General features: G+C 36.1%; 1 protein-coding gene across 3 annotated transcripts in view; it reads right to left on the bottom strand.

The window, feature by feature from the left end:
* PFKP (phosphofructokinase, platelet) overlaps positions 1-17,597 on the bottom strand; it is a 42,485-nt gene that overhangs the window by 10,095 nt on the left and 14,793 nt on the right. For 2 of the 3 annotated variants that reach the window (XM_066314824.1, XM_066314808.1), the window contains exons 3-16: positions 17,225-17,302; positions 14,794-14,983; positions 12,199-12,364; positions 11,470-11,514; positions 11,267-11,375; positions 10,723-10,818; positions 9,875-9,967; positions 9,378-9,503; positions 8,732-8,796; positions 7,956-8,025; positions 5,659-5,805; positions 4,729-4,799; positions 4,196-4,283; positions 3,163-3,315 (exon numbers count right to left, since the gene is read on the bottom strand). In XM_066314824.1, coding sequence (XP_066170921.1) covers positions 3,163-3,315; positions 4,196-4,283; positions 4,729-4,799; positions 5,659-5,805; positions 7,956-8,025; positions 8,732-8,796; positions 9,378-9,503; positions 9,875-9,967; positions 10,723-10,818; positions 11,267-11,375; positions 11,470-11,514; positions 12,199-12,364; positions 14,794-14,983; positions 17,225-17,302 — 1,497 coding nt within the window. The remainder of the gene's footprint in view (positions 1-3,162; positions 3,316-4,195; positions 4,284-4,728; positions 4,800-5,658; positions 5,806-7,955; positions 8,026-8,731; positions 8,797-9,377; positions 9,504-9,874; positions 9,968-10,722; positions 10,819-11,266; positions 11,376-11,469; positions 11,515-12,198; positions 12,365-14,793; positions 14,984-17,224; positions 17,303-17,597) is intronic. The other variant, XM_066314816.1, reaches the window with a different exon arrangement.

The raw sequence follows: 17,597 nt of genomic DNA, 5'->3' as shown, positions 1-17,597 counted from the left end.
AGACTACTGTTTGTTGACTTTAGGTTGATCTAAATACAAATGGCCACGGAAGAGGATGGAGTTACTGCCCTTACCCCACATCAGCTGTTACTAGGACTGAAGGAGATGAAAAATTAACAGGTTAGATAGTGGCCAAGGCTAATTTTCAGCTTCCTTGTTCAGAGTCATGTGGAGCCATATATGCTACTGGGAAGGTACAGGTGTCTATTTTCCATGGGAAATGTGTGGAGACTGCCTTAAGGTATCTGACTGTAGATTTTTTGTTCCTCAGGGGATGTTTGATTTTTTTTCTCCCACAAAACCAAATCACTAGTCTGTAACCCTTTTTTCTTTGGTGAAAGGAAAGGCAAGATTGTCAAAGAACACAACAGAAAGTTTTAGCCTCTCCCTTTTTCAGACTCCATTATTCTCACCTAGCTGATGCTTTTTCCTTTTATTTCATGATTGTCACATTCCTGAGGTCTGATATCCAAAATAACATCCTATTAATTTCATCTCATTACATATTCATATAGAAACTTATTTGAGAATGACAGTTATTTTAGTGATGCTTCATTTAATAGAAAACTCGAAGTTCATGTTCTTATCCTCCAAAATATTTACTTTGTATGCCTATATAAATATATCAGCCTTAAGCATATCCTCCTCAGGTAGAAACATCCAGCTTTTCCCAGGTATTTTATATTTATATTGCCATTAGCAGTTTTTCTAATATTCAGAAAAGTGAAGTGAAAAATACAGTTTATCATAAATTTAAAAAACTATTCAAAAGATAAATCAAATTTGAAGCCAAGATTTTACAACAGAGGTGGAAAAAATGGAACACTTCAAAAGGGTCCCATGATCTCTTATAGAATCTAAATTAGTTATTGAGAAATGTATCCACTGTTTATGCCTTTATGAGGAGCACATGCTTCACTAATCCCTCATTCAGAAGGTATGCATCTCTTAAGTCTGTTTCTTTAATTGTTTTTCTTTTAAATGCACAATTTTAACACATTTTATCAGCAAACATTTCAGGGTACTATTTACACGGCTTGACAAGTTTAAACAACTGCAAGTGTTTAATGATGCCAAACAGCAACAATCCCTCAGCAGCAGCACAAACTGTACTTACCTTACTAGAGGTAGGCAAGCTCACACAAGTAAGAACTGTACCACAGAAAAACTATGTGTGATGACACTCTGGTGTTCAGAAGAGGTTCTACTGCTCTGAGAGCACTGTAGACTATGATGCATTTATTGATCTAACTGTGGTACAGGAATAAAGAGGTATATATAAACTAGATAAAATGGATATTCATGTCCACCTTCTACTTTTGCTTACCACAGTCAATTGTATGACAATGTATTGAGCTTATCTGGTCATATTTAACAGGAGGCACAGCTGCTACTGCACCAGATCTGAGCATGGCACAAGAATGAAAAGATGTATTTTTCACTGGGCGTTTTGATAAATCACGTTCAAACAATCAGAGCAAGAAACGGAAAAGATACCAAGCAGAAATGTTTTCCGAATGCCAAAGTCTGCTCCACCAGGGGAAAAAAAAATCAATCCAAATTTAATTATTCACTCAACAGAATCTAAATCTTGCAAAGCCATTACTTTTCATATTTATTCCACAGAAAAATCCAGGCAAAATAAAATTGAAAACAACCAGAAAAAACCCATTAGCAAAACAAAAAATGCTTTTGAAAGGTTTTCAACTACCACGTTGTAAAACGAACATTTTATCTAATGAAGGCAAATGATACCTAGAAACCTAAACAGAAAGCAAACCAAACCAGAAAGCAGTAGAGACTGACTGATTACAATATATCCCCTTTGCATGAAATAACCTATAAAAAGAAGTCAGTTTGGTTAACAAAGTTTATAAAGATAAGAGAAGAAGGAAAGCAGATGTTATTATGCACAATCATTTTACTCACCTCAGTTCATGATCATTTTGAAGGGATATTTTTATTTACCAGAACTGGAAACAGTATCAACATTTATAACCCAAGTTGTCTATAAAGAACTCATGCAATGAACTGTAGTTAGCTTACAGTCTTATTCAAGGCAATACTTCAGGAAACTGATATTTCCTAGCTGAAGAGTTTCTTTCAATGAAGTTAAAATTATTTATATTGGAATTGTAAAAAAAAAAAAAAAAAAAAAAAAAAAAAAAAAAAAAAAAGGAAAAACTATGGTAGTACATTCAAAGTTGGTGGCATCTGAAGAATCCTTGAAATAAAAAAGCTATCATGATTAAAATTTTCAAATACATTTAAGTGATAAGAGAACTGTACTTTCATTTTCAAAAGCAACTTGAAATGCTTTTTGTCCAACTGACTGCTTCCTGTTCAACTGAGATTAGTATTACAGAACTGAGGAATAGCTGGGGTTGGAAGGGACCTCTGGAGATCATGTAGTATGTAGTCCAAGTCCCTGTCAAGGCAGAATCACCTGAGCAAGTGACACAGGAACAGTCCTCTGGATTATCTCCACAGGAGACTGTACAACCTCCCTGGGCAGCTTTCTCCAGTGCTCTATCACACTCAAAGTAGTGAAGATTTTTCCTCCTAAGAGATTAAACATTCAATTTTTACTCCATTACTGGATTTGATTTAAAAAAAATACCTAACATGTCTCAACTATTTTTATTAAATCTGCTATTAGCAGAATAAATGTAATGTCTGTTATTAGAAAAATATGGATTTTACATATTCTCTTAGAGGAGTAAAGATGCTACATAACTAATCATCTCCTCAACAGAGCAACTTTCCTTCTCAACAGAGCGACTTTCCTTCAGTATTTCTTGCAGCTGAGTATACTACAACTCCACATATTATGAATAGTGATTCTTTTCCCTTCTACAGTGCCAATGATCATCAAGTCTCAGCTTTAGGTTTCTTTCTTCCTTTTACAACAACAGATGCCATCTTATCTTGCACTTAAAAAATTTAAAGGTGGTTGTAGTTTCAGCAGAAATAAAACAGAAGCATTTAGGATCCCAGACTTCCTCTTTTCTAAAGTGATGTCATGACTGTGGCTATATCAAGTAATTATAATTTCCCAAACCACATTTCTGAAGTTCTGGTCTACAAAAATATCCAGTTGTAGCCAATTGAGTAAGTTTAAACTACTGCTTTGTTAGTATGCACACACAAGAGCAGACTTACATCAGTTATAGTGTTCAGAGCAGTATCTGCACCAATGCTGAAATCTGAACCCGGTACATTATTGGATACAGTTGCAGGAACCATAACCATTGGAACACAGAATTCGTCATATTTCTCCCGGGCAGCTGACAATTCCAGAAGTCCAAGGTAAGCCTGTTGGGCACAGGCATCAGGTGAAAAATTAGGATGAATAAAGTAAGGGCAGAGCTGGGAGTGACAAAATGAGAAGGGCCACAGGGGGAGCCATTTCTACCACAGCACACTTCAGCAAGTCAAGAGCACTAAGGAATCACTAAAATCTAACACAGACAAAAAAGAAGAAAGCATTAGAAACAGGCATACATCTAAAAACAATAAATAGAACATATGTTCTCTTGAAAATAAATAATTTAGACACAAAATGTTACTTTTCAAACAAAACAAACCAAGTTCTCCAATCTTCAGGTACTGTTACTCCTGATTTAAAAATCTTAGTATTCCTGAATTAGGGTCATAGGTAACAGCTTGGGCAAAAAAGGAAGGCATGTTCTTTATCAAGAAGCAAAGCAAAGAGCACATTCTTCTCTGCAAAGAGTAGGTAAACACTTTCCTGAATAAAAATTTCAAAAATTATTGGTTTGTTGTTTTTTGTGGTTTTTTAATTTCTCTATAATTATTATGGATTTTGACATGCACTATGTGAAAAGAGTGGCTTAAATAAGGAACCATAGTACAATTTCTACTAGTCAAGAACTTCCGCAAGGATTCACTACAGGAGTTATTAACTTATTTTAATACAAAAAAACTATAACACTCTCTCATTTGTCCATTTAGGACATCTCTTTATCAGTTTTAGTCACTGTCTCGAATGCCAGCTTGCCAGAGAACTACTGATTGATTCCAAATTTATGATTCTAAACGCTATCTGTGTCATGCATCATACACAGATACAGCCAAATGCACCTTACATGAAGATTGGGTAAAAATCAAAACAGACTATTAGTTTTGTTCAGAATTTTACTCTACTTAGACATAGTTAGATAGTTCAATGTACCTCAAATCCACCAATAACCATAAGGGCGTTAATGTTGTTAGTGCGCATCTGCTCAGCAATCTTCTCCAAGTATTTTGCAGGAAGAGTACTAGAATCATTAAACCAGAAGAAAAATAAAAACAATTTACAGACTGTGAAGCACTAAGAACTCATTAATTAGCTGAAATCATTAAGTGAGCAGGCAACACAATGGTTTTTGTTTTACATATTTATCCATCCAAGTAACTCTTCTAGAAAAACAACTAGGAATCATGTCAAGTGTAAAGAAACCGTAGGTTTGCAATCCTTTAAAGTGTAAGGACACCAGGAAATTCTTAAGTTGAGGCCCTAACTCACACTCTTCAGAGCTGGTTCAGTACTATGAAGATACTCATATTGGAGCACAAGGATTTGAACAAAAAACAAAACACCCCAATGTACAAAAATTGTGCACTTAAAAAACACTCCATGGGAAGAAAAGCGCATGGAACCATACAGAGGTTATATAAAGCCCTACAGTTTATCATACCAATTGACAAAAATATTGATGTTACCGTTTTGTACCAAGAATTGATCCTCCTTGACCAGTCCAGCCTCCAACATCTCCCCAGGAAATTTCCTTTATCTTTGAATAAAATTAAAAAAGGAGATTTTGTTAAGTAATTATCCAATTACTTCTCTTGAGCAACACCAGGTACTACTTCACAAAAAGCTGTTGGAACAAGTTGTTGGGCACTGACATCAAGAAAACTAAATGAGGCAGAGAAAAAAAATAGCATCAAGAATTTAATTCCATTTCTCTCAAATTACTACAACCCCTTTCCATTCAATTTCTTCTTTCTTCTTCCAGACCGAGATGAACCCCTCTGTGTTTCATATTTCAAGCCTATTTTCACATCCTCTCCTAGTGAATATGAAGAAAAAAACCATCTAAAGCTAGGTCTTTGATGTATGTTTTGGCATCTGTGGTTCCAGCCAGGCATGGAAATCATTAGTCTTGCATTCAGTTTTTCTTCAGTACACCAACCAATGCATAATGTTTAGAATCAGGGGAAAAGAAGAATCTAACTTATATAAGAAAAAAAGCTTCTTCCCTCAGTAAGCACCATTACAAAGTTTCTTATAGCAAAGGAATACATGTTCAACAACTCATTGTTCAGAATCAGAGATTTTTCTGCTACTCTGTGAAGAAACCACAATATGCCAAACCAGTTGACCAAAATTCAAAGGTAGGATTCATCTCAACTGATTTTGTAGCTGTGCAGCATATGACGAATAACACTCAGCATAAATGACTCGACAGACTTAACAGTTGAGAAATACAGTTACAATCTAAGTTTTAAAGATCTTTATGAAATAAAAGCACCTAACAGAACCAGCTCCCTCAGCAGTTATGCCAGAACATACATTCCAAGAACATGAACAAAGGTGGTGGTGTGGGATGGAGTACACAGCACTCGGTAATGCACACACGTGACACTGACCTTCCCTCTAGCGAACCCTTCGAAACCATCAATGACAGCAAAGATTTTGTGACCTTCAGTCATGCCAACTCTTACTGCAGCCCTCACTGCGGCGTTCATTCCAGCTGCAGGGGCACCAACATTTAAAACTGCCACATTAAAATTAGACTGCAAGATAAAAATAATATTTAGTAAGGACTTTGATTTCTACACCACAGTTAATTTATACAACATATGCAGTTGCTAAATACTGGAATCCAGGAAAGGAAATTTCAAAGCCCCTAAACATGTTGAAAACTTAAAGTTAACTGGAAGGTGCAGACATATTTCCTCATTTGCAGAATATCAGACATACAATTTTTAAAAAAAGAATGTTTTTTTTAAATGGTTTTTATATTCTAGTCCAGGTTTGAGAAACATAAAATAGAATCACAGAATGCTTTGGGCTGGAAGGACCATAAATATCATCTTGTTCCAAGCCCCTAACATGGCCAGGGACACCTTTCCCTAGACCAGGCTGCTCAGAGCTCCACCCAACCTGGCCATTGTTATTCAACCACCTTCATGTTACTAAAGCAGAAATGTTTTTTGCAAACACAGCAACAGTAGCAAAAGAAAAAAAAAAAAAAAAAAAAAAAGGAGGAACTGATTCTAGCATCATAACATTTATACGTGTATTGTCCGTACAACGCAGAGTGGAACAGACAAGTTTTAAAATTAAGCTATTGGCCAGGTTTTTCAGGCAACTGACAATACATTAGCAAACAGAAGCACTGAGCATCTTTTCCAAAACCACGCATTTTCAGATTATGTAAGTTTTTTAAAACATTTCTGAATGACAATTGTAACAATTTGGCCCTGCAGAAGAGACAGAAGTTATTCAGCTTTATTCTGGAAGATGAGAACAAAAAACAAAATAAAAAAATAGAACAGTTGTTAAGTAATGATCATGGAATCTCATATGATTAAAAAAAACTCAAGCAAATAAAAAACAAACAAAAAACCCAATCCAACAACAACCCCCTCGGAAAAAAACCACAATAAAAGAGACATGAGCCAGAGTATATGTAGTTTTTTTGGTTCTGGTACAATCAGAGGATTACAGAAAAATACACTGTATTCACGAACAGCAAAATATAATGGGTGCAGAAGCACTGCTGAAGAAGAGCATTTAGCTGGCTCTCCTGATCTGATCAGCTTAGCTCTTGCCTCAATTCCTGTGACATGCTCATTTCATCTACTTTTTAATTCCTATTCAACCTCTTTTAGTGAAGGCACACAGATTCTGTTAGTATGGTCAAATCCGAGTAGTTACTAATTACACGTGGCCTACATTTCCTTCTAATGCCATTTATCACAGAAGGTATGACAAAAAGTATTTTAAAAAAATACAAAAGCCCAGTGCTAACAATCCTGAATTTGCATTGTAAAAAAAAACACCCACCACCCAAACACCTGATCCGCTAAAGAAAATATTAAATATCCACCTAAAAAATCCTGAATTATTTGATCTCTTGAAGGTCAGTCTTAGCTCCTTACTGCATTATCACTGCAATTTTGCTCCTTAATATTGAGAAGCTACTGCCAGTAATCATTACTCAAATATTTATCTGGGAAAAAGATTTCTAGAAAGTGTTACAGCAACATAATTATGCAAATAAGGTAGCAAATGGTCACAAACCACAATTAAAAGAGGAATTAACAAGTGAGATCAGTCACCAACTACGACCAACACAGAACTATTCAGTAAACTAATAAAACAAACAAAAAAAAATCCCATCTAAGATTTGTTTGCATGCAAAATTTATTGTCTGCTTTCTATACAAATCCAAATTTCCTTATTATATTATATTATATTACATTAGTATTTCACATAAAGGTGATGCACCTCTCCTTGGTATTGCTTCCCATGAACTCCTGAATTTGCCCTTGCTCTTCAGTGGTTTTACCCTCCAAAAGGAAGACTCAGAATTCTTTTAATACAGAATCTTCCTTTATCTCAAGATTTTCAGAGTCTTAATCATGATCTTAAAACATCACCCCTATCTCTCTCCATAGTAAGAAACAGATGGCAAAACAGTAACTATCAGAACCAGACATTTTAACAATTGGGACCAGATGTAAATCCAAGACAGAAAGAAACTGTCTACAGCAATTTTCTAGCTACAATGGTACTTCACTTTAAAAATGTTACTTATTATTAAAATAAACTAGCATCTTTGTAATATTTAATTTATAAACCATGCTATAGTAGAGGTTTGAAGGGAGTTAGATCCCAAAAGCAGACCCACATTGCACAACTCTAAAAACCCCCTCACCTTTGGAAGCTCAGCATCCGGCTTTTTGTGGGACAGTAATTTGTATGTGTTAAGGTTGTTTTCGAAGCTCCTAAACAAATGAGTAAGTAAGATAAGCAACTAAAATAGTAAAATTTTAAATTCATAGTTATTTTAAAGGAGCATCTGAATTTTTCAGAAACTTTAGAAAACTGGCATGACATATTAATACCATCGTAATTGCAAATGGAAAACATGGCAAAAACTGGAAATGAGAGAACAGTGAAAAATATTCAATTCTTTAAGGTAAGAGTCATAAAATACAAAACAACTACGTGGTTAACAAATTAGTTTTCTAGACTGGGGAGAAAGCATTTTATTATCAAATGACTTGAAACAGAAACCACTCTTCCAACAGGACTGAAGAATTACCTCCTCCAACATTACTGCTGGAAAACTACCAGCTACTTACAAACAGGTTCACAGGACTGGCCTCAAATTCATGAATAAACAAACTTAGGATTGCTACCAGTCAGGTCATACTGCACAGCAGCTTTTTGCTTTGTGACCATTTAGCCTAGGAACAGTCACTAGTCTGACACAGCAGTGAATTACAGTTTGCTTTGATTTGCATGTTTTGTTGAAGGCAGGAATTTCAATTATTCTATTTAGGCAGTTCTTCTGTCTCTTCTCATTCTCAGACCCATAAAACCATACAGTTAGTAAAATATCTAAAATAAAATGTCATATGACACCATAACAGCAAGGCAACTCAGTTTTTCTACAGCAAATAAACTGATACAAGCTATTGGCCATACCTTCCACGAAGCCTCACAGCCTCCAGAAATCTTCCCTCATCCATGGCTTTCTGGACTTCTTGAGTCTTGAAAAAACAAGTTCATTACTCAGTATGTTTAAAAAATGAAGGAGGTAGATTATTTAATATATTCCACATATTAATATATTTCTACAGTGAAAAAGAAGTAATACTGACAATTTCCTCACTTTATGAGCTACCTCCTCTCACAGCATAAATTACAGGGTACAGAAGAAGAAGAAAGTAGAAACAAATACCTAAAGCCTTCATGGGACAAAGCAATCAATGTATCCGATATGCCTTTTCTTTTTTCAGTTTAAACTGAGCAGTCTTTGTGCAGAAACCTGACTTGTGTATGACATAAATGGATGCAAGCATCTGAAGAATTTGTTGTAACAATAAAAACAGAAGATCTGAGATGAAATTTTAGAACATATTAAGAAGATATGTATTTCTTACTCCTTGATAGTTTGCAAATTAATAGTAACACATAGAGAATACACATGAATTTCATTATTCATTTTAAAATACGAAAAAAATTGCTGTACACATTCCATCAATGTCCTAATGAGAACAGGCAATTATTGCACATAGTAGTCTGTTGTAGCAAATAAGTAACATAAACTGGCCCTTTGCCAGAGCCTCACCATCTGCACACACTCCATCAGAGGCAGACGGACAGCCTGGTTTCCAGACAGGGACACGACACAGGCAGGGGTATCTGGAGTAGCTTCTAAAAGGGCAAGCACAGCTTCCACACCCATACGACTGGCCTGCAAACAGAGAATGTTTGAGTGTCCAAGCAAGCACTGAAATAAATGCACAAGGCTTCCTATGACAGAAATGGTCCTGATTTCTCCATAACTCAAGCTGACACAAATCACTCCTTGGTAAGGTGAAAGAGTTGTGGGCTGTTTAATACCCATACTTATGGACAATTAAGCTTCACATTTTGAACTAAAACATAGATTCCTTCACACAAAGTGCTTCACTACTCTGAGTCCGAGTTATTCAGACAGTCAATGTGTGGTAACAGTTTGATTTGTCAACTTAATCAGGTAGAGAACCATCTCACCCTCAAATAAACAATCAAAATGCAGTTGTCCTATGTGGTGCCATGAGCAGTTACATTGGGAATACTCACAAGAATTCTGTCAAAAGCTGAAGGGGTTCCACCTCTTTGCACATGACCCAGGATGGTTACTCGGGTGTCAAATCCAAGCCGTTGAACCACAAGCTGCATAGAATTGCAAAATACAGTGGGCTTATCATTACCGTTATTATATATATATATATATTTGTCAGCGTGATGTAACTCAGTACCACTTAGTGCTAAACATTACTGCATAAAACTGCAATTCTGAATAAAATCAAAGGTTTCTCTAAACCGACAGCTATGGAAAACAGAACTTCATAGTCACAGGACAGATAAACCCCAGGTAAAGCCAAAGAAGCACACCCCCTTTCTATCAATGACTAGCTCCCAATTTGTTTTCTTAATGACCCCTTAAAAAAAATAAAGGGCAGAAAAATCCAGACTGAAAGGTTTCTTCGTCTTAGAAACTAATGAAATTTTTAGCAAAGCAACCATTTGGAGGACACTTTGTCCAAAGCACACAGTATTACTTCACTGTGAGACAGACCAATATTAAAAATGTTACAAGACACACAAAGTAAAATAGGATTATAAATACAGATTTGCACTTATTTCAAACTATCAATTAAGGCACCCATGGAGCAGATGCTTTTGAACTGCTGCACTGTATGACAAGGAGAAAAGGTTCTAATTAATTGCCACTGAAAACACTGCCCTTTAATTTGACTACAGAATTTTAGATAATAAAGCACAAGCATAAAATATGATAGGCTGTATGATATCCTGTATGATAGGCTATCTTACAGGAATAGATTTTCGCTACAGAAATGTTATTGTTAACAATAAGCCCCATCTTATTAAGGGAAATCTTGTGTCATAGGGATGTTGACACTTACATCCTTAACCTTCTCTGATGTTATAGGTTTGTTGTGACAATCAATAGCTCCTTCAGCTACAATAATAATATTCAGCCTTTTCTTTCGTGCACGGTTCTGTAATAAAAATAAAAGCACATTTGTGTAGTTAAAAAAAAACCAAGAGGAATTTACAGCATAATTTTATAATCAACTGCTCTGCATTAAGCTGCTAGGACTTGAGGAAACATTGCTTGTATTTGATCACTCACACATGATGTGTTCTCAAACCTTTTATTTTCATATATGTCTTTTCATTGATGAAGTAAAATGTCTAACATCAAATTACTGAGGAAATGTACACATACTGCTTATATATGTATAATTTTAAGCAATTCCCACAGTGGGTCATATGATTGCTCAAAACAATCACAGAGTGGAAGAAAAGAAATCTTCAAGGTCACAGAGAATTTTATGTGACACCAAAACCAAAGACTTGCCTTAAATCCCGATCACACTTTTCAATCACTGCTTTCAAATAAATATCCACAAGGACATTGGGAATCTCAAATATATTAGAAATTACCTCTGAAAGCTTAACACACATTGAATCTTCCCAGCCTTCCTCTGGTGGGTATTCAGGAATAAACACCCAGTCTGCACCACAGGCTAAGGCACTAACCAGGGCTAGATACCTAATAAACAGAACAAATTATTAGAATCTTATGGTTCAGATTTCTTTCATGACTGTACCTATACAAGACACAAAATGTTGAAGACAATACATACCCACAGTGTCGCCCCATAACCTCCAGAACAAATGTCCTCTGATGGCTGTAAAAATAAGAAAACAAATTAACTGAACCTAGTATCATGAAACAGCTTATGTTTACCATGGTAAACCATGTATGTCATGCACTCAGAATTCCTTAGCAAAACAGGAAAGCATTAAGAAAACAAAATTATTGTCACATTAAACAATATGTTTAAAATTAAGTATCTTCCAATGCATAATTCATTTTTGCTACTTTCTTGGAAAACATGTACAGGCAGCCATGAGAGATGATGTGAACCTTTACTGGAAATGAAATTAAGCCGACCCATAGTTAAGAACTGTACTGATACAGTTGTATTTAAAAAAAAAAAAACAAAACAATCACTTAATTCCTTAATTCTTACTGAAATAAAGCTTATATAAGACAGATGTTATTTTTGTACTATTCACGGTGTGTCTGGATCTTCTCTTACAGAATATGTCTCAAAAAGTCTAAAAACATTAAAAACCAAGTCTGCCCTTAAGGCTGATGCAGTCTCTATGATCACATACTTCAAGTGCTGCCATGACAGCAATGATGAAAAAGCAGTTACTACTAAAAAAAAGAAACCAAGACACTTGAAAGATGCAGTCAAAAAGAACTTTCATTTCCCCAGCTACCTAACCTCTAATTAAAATGAACTTAAACAAAAGCATAAACATCTGTGCATTTGTTATCAGTCTCTATATCATGCTCAATTTACCTCTGAGCAGTGGTCATGATGGCATCCACAACTTCAATTATTCTGTGCAGAGCTGAGTCAGTACCTATGGTCATATCAGTGCCACAGAAGTCATTGTCTATGGATCCAACCATTCCCACAATGTTCAGGTAAGCATATTTCTTAACAGCCTCTGCATCAATCTTTCCTGTAAAGAAGTATTCAGAGAAAGAACTGTAAGAGTATTGAAAAAAAATTAGACACATTGCTTGGGTGCTCTACTTTTATAAATTAAACATATCCAAACATTAAATTATGTTTAGATATTTGGGGTAACAAGGTTAGTCAAAACTACAAACAAAAGCCAATCACACATCCAAACAAAAGAATCCTGCACAGAACTCCTTACAGTAAGGAAGGAAATAAGAGCTTTTCAGTCCATCTCAAAGTGTCAAGTAATTACCAAGTTTTGTAACCAACCTCAAAATTGATGGTTTCAAACTAAAAGTGTCTCATTCAAATTGCAATCTCAGTGTATAACGTGCAATGAAGAAGCAAAACAATACAAACTGGATGTGGTTATGGGCATATGTAAACAGTTAGAAACCAGCATCCAACTTCTGAAGACTTCTCTTTTGCTACACTGAAAGGCTCTGATTTCATGATTAATAAGCAAACAGAACAGAAAAGCTCCTATTCTACATCTCAGCAGTGTCTCCCAAGACAGCAAGGAAAATGCTGCATCATCCCAGAGTTCTAAAGGATCTCAAGGATGAAATACCTTAGCTGCTTAAGCACGTAAAACTACCTTAGTATCTGTGGATGGGATGGTAGTAAATATAATGCCAAAATTTTAATATGAGATTCAAGAACTATGCATCAGTGTGTTTAATGTCTACATTACAGAAAAACAGCAGAAACCATAATGAAAAATATAACTAATGTCCATGAAGATCAATATAACATTGTGAAGAAGAATCAAATGTTTTCTATGAATGTATAACCATGCATTACAAACCTCTTCTAGAGCTCCAAATGTGACTTAATATCTGATTGACATATTCTACTTAGATTTCTAAAAAGCCATTGACAAAGTCTTTTGCCAAAGGATTTTGAGGAAACTAAGCAGTCACTGTGTAAGACAAAAGGCTTTTCACAGAACGTAAAAAATACAAGGCAGAGGGCAGTGGTAAATGCAAATTCTGGTATCTTAGGAAGGTAACCAATGGAGTTATACAGGGATCTGCACTGTTCAACACACTCAGCAATAACCTAGAAAAGGGAATGAGCAGCAAAGTGCCAAAGTTTACTGATCAAACTGAATTATTTGGGATCTAAACATATGGAGTGTTTGAGAAGAAATGAAGAAGACTGGCAAGACACAGTGAGCAGTAAAGTATCAGATGGAATTCATTGCAGATAAATGCAAACTAAGACACATGAAAAAAATGTACCCTAACATCACAAACAAAATAACACTATTTCCAGCATAACATAATAATGCTGTTTTCATTAATAAATCAGCTTCAATGCTCAATAGCAGTACAAAAAAAAAATCAAAATATTAGAAAATATTAGGAAAAGAATAGAGAACAAAACAAAGATCATTATACTACTGTGTAGATCCATGGTTTGCCCTCATCTTGAATACTGGGTGCAGTTGTGGTCTTCCCCACCTCAAAACAGGATAGAACTGGAAAAGGTTCAGAGAACGGCAACAAAGATGATCAAAGATATAGAACTTACATATAAGGAACAACTAAGCAAACTAGGACTCTTCCATCTAGAAAAAGAGATGATGAAGGGAAAATAAGACAGCTGTAAAATCTCAAGTGGCATGCAGGAAGCAGGACTGATCATTCATGGTTTATTCTAACACAGAAGCTATGGACATCAAATGAAGCCAACAGGAACAAAATTAATAGAAGAAGATCCTTCACAATCTTCATTATTCAGTGAAGCTGCAGAACTCCTTGCTACACCATGTTTTCAGCAAAACTCTGTATGCTTTCAAGTAGATTGTATACATTCATGGAAGAGAAGTTCATTAAGCACTGCTAACAGCATCTGGTTCAGGAAGCCCCAAAGACAGAAATGGATGGAATCTGTCAGAGTATTTAAGTATCAGGAGTAACACATAGCATCAATACAGCATCATTTTACCTTCCCTATACATCCTCCTGGATTCTATCAAACATAACTACTGGCCTGACTGTACTTCTATCAGCAGCCACTTGATGTTCTGATCTTAAACCAACAGTGACATACAGGTGGGAAAGCAACATGATTTGATAGCATACAAATGTGTAGCTTGCTGGAATTACCACCTTGGACTGGATATGAGGGCATAGGGCTTTTCAAGTAAAGGTAAGAAGTTAAGATCCTGAAAATTATTCATAATAGAAGAAAGCCACATAGACTGCTGCCCAGTAACTTAATTGGCCTTTTTATGATATGCATGAGTGGATGTATAGAAACCAAAAGCTATTACTTTATGAAGAGCCACACGATTTCCTAGAATGACTGCATTTGATTTTTAGAGATACCCTGTGGATACAATCCGCACATCTACAGTTTGGGTTCAGAACTTCCCTGCAGACCGGAGGGGAAGCCTAGGGGGCCTGAAGGCACCCTCACCTTTCTGTGCCAGCTCTTCCAGCAGCCCGTTCCACTCCTCCCTGAAGAGGTTGGCGCCGGTCAAGCTGCCGTCGCCGCCGATGACGCAGAGGTTGGTGATCCCTCTCTGCACCAGGTTGAGGGCGGCCTGCAGGCGGCCCTCGCGCGTGCGGAAGGGTTTGCAGCGCGCGCTGCCGATCACGGTGCCCCCCTAGGACAGGGAAGAGCAGCACTATTCATTAATGATCCCGTGTATTACTGTGCATTTCTCAGATGGATTAATGATGAGTGTCGTAGCATAACCTCCGTCTTTTAATTTTACAGTGAGGTAAAGTAATGATAAACAAAATGTCACCAAATCTGTGGGAATTCATGTTCAAGAGCAGATACACACACAAGGGAAAAACAAAACAACACTCAAAAATGACTGATAGTGCAATTCTGGAAGGAAAACATTAAATTACATATGATTAATCTTATCTGTATTATAATAAATAGGTTGTTACTTACATTCACTGGCGAGAGTAAAAGTGATAAACTAACTAGCTAAGCACATAGAGTAGTTTGCCTCAAGGTGGTATTTTTCCCCCTAATATCACAAGATACATAACAATAAGAGAAAAAATGTATCCCTGAAATTGAAAATTAGCATTCACTGCCATTCCACAGAATTATGGAAATAACTGCCTTTAATTCCTTATAGATTAGACTAGTGCTACATTTTCTGTTGTATTATCTGTTGCATTTATTAATATGAATTAAAATGGGTTTTTTGGAAATAGTGCTGGTCATTTTTAAAAATAACTGAACTGCCTTGTCAATGAAAAATGCGGAGTGTCTTGCTGGACATGCATTATTTACATATCTTCTGTTCATGTTGTTCAGTCAGTCAAGAAGTTTAAATTTTGCCTTATTTATTGTCACAGTAAAAAGTAGTATTGGTTAAGACTGAAAAAAACATTTTTCTTCATGCAAACAAATCTGGAGATGATTACATCACTTTTGCATAAACATTCCCTTCACTTTAACTGGCAGTAAATCTGTCACATCTACCTAAATTTGGGTAAATCGTGTCAGTACAGCCACCGCAGATTTGAAGTTCAATCTATAGATGTTTCAGCTATCAGGCCAGTTTGCCATCTGTATTGCATAGCTGCTAGTGGAAAGAAAAAATAAAGTGGAACAGAATTCAGCTGTCTCCAGACAAAAAGGTAGATGTGTACACAGAGATGCTAAAAAAAATATTAGGACTAAAAAACGTCTCTAAAACTAGGTATTTTCATACTTAATAAAAACAGCTGTAAGAGGAAAAGAAACTGTACTTGAAACAAAGTGCTACTTGTTCTGAATAGACAGAAACATACAATTGGCTGAAAAACCTCTCTCATCAAAACAACTAAACACATTCTGTAAGATACATGCTGAGGTTCATTGTTGCTCTGTGGAATTACCAGCTATAAGGCTCAGAAAGATGTTTTTCTTTTACACTACACATGCATAGGAGCCTACATCCTTCTCCTAGCTATGCTCTTGTCTGGCTTGGGCAAGAGAGTACTCAATTTTCTTGTCATCGTAAGAGGCATCTGGATGATGCTCTTAGTCATATTTTTTAGTTTTAGGATTCAATGATCCTTATGGGCCCCGGTCAGCTTGATGTATTCTATGATTCCATTTACAGATTCTGCAGCATAGAGGTGAGGGGAAAAAAAAGAAAAGAAAAACAGGCAAACATGGGACAAAATACCTCACAGGACTCCAGGGCACTGGTTTAAAAAAAAAATAATTGTCTCTGCTAAGTTCATTAACTTTACAAAAAACTCCAAAGAAACCCATGCTTCACCTGGAGGCAGTTTTCAGAAAGCCTGGCAAGCAGTAAGGCCTCTTTGCCAAACATAGCATCTGCTCTGGAAGAGGTAACAACATTACCATGCTGAGCAAAAGCTGAGGAGATCCAAATGGCCACGCTGCAGAATTTTGTAATAAAAATGTACAAAGTCATTGGCAGTACCTGAGCTCTGCAGAACTGCACTGTAATTACATCCATTACTATAGTTCTAAATCCACTTACACAGAAAGCCAACAGGGTTTCGTAAGAAATTATTTGCCTTACAAAACACAGCTGTTTCATGTTTTGGCCCTATAATGTCTTTTTTATTAAATATAGACATGTCAGTATGGCTTCAGGAGGCTAATGACATGTGATGTTGCAAATCTAGAACAAAGGTTTTCAAGATTATTTCTGGACTCCAAATTCAAGACCACACCAAGATCTTTAGCAAGTGTCAGCCATCCACACTGTAGAAGTCAGGCTCTGCTGGAAGTGGCACATGCTGGTCACTCAGTCAGCACACAGTTCAAATACATAATTACAGCATTTGCGTGGATGAAGAATTTTGGTTCTTTTGCTTAAATAAAGAAGTTTTGGGTCCCACTCTCACCTCTTAGCACTTACCACTTGCAGGATACTTGAAACACTTTCCCATGAAACTTCTACAATATTATCACCTCCATCAACCATTCCCTGGTAACCCTGTAAAAGGCAAAGTATTCCATAAGTCTGATTTAAAAAACTACATCAAATTACCACTACAGTAATAATCACCTTGTGCACTTCAATACAACTTCAAAAAAACACTGAATGAAAAAAATACTCGATTTAAATAAAACAATATTCAAGCAGGTATCACTGCTTCTTTTAAGGGGGGAAAAAGGCAAAACAAACCCTCTTCCTAAAGGATCAGTTCCAAAAACAACTTCAAGATAAGGTAATATTTAAAACAGATTACACAGCTATTAAACTAGAATGGCAATGTGCTTCTTCTTTA

The sequence above is a fragment of the Sylvia atricapilla genome, chromosome 1, assembly GCF_009819655.1.
Source record: "Sylvia atricapilla isolate bSylAtr1 chromosome 1, bSylAtr1.pri, whole genome shotgun sequence".
Lineage (NCBI taxonomy): Eukaryota > Metazoa > Chordata > Aves > Passeriformes > Sylviidae > Sylvia > Sylvia atricapilla.
The sequence above is the reverse complement of the archived record's forward strand: the minus strand, read 5'-3'. Positions and strand labels throughout refer to the sequence as shown.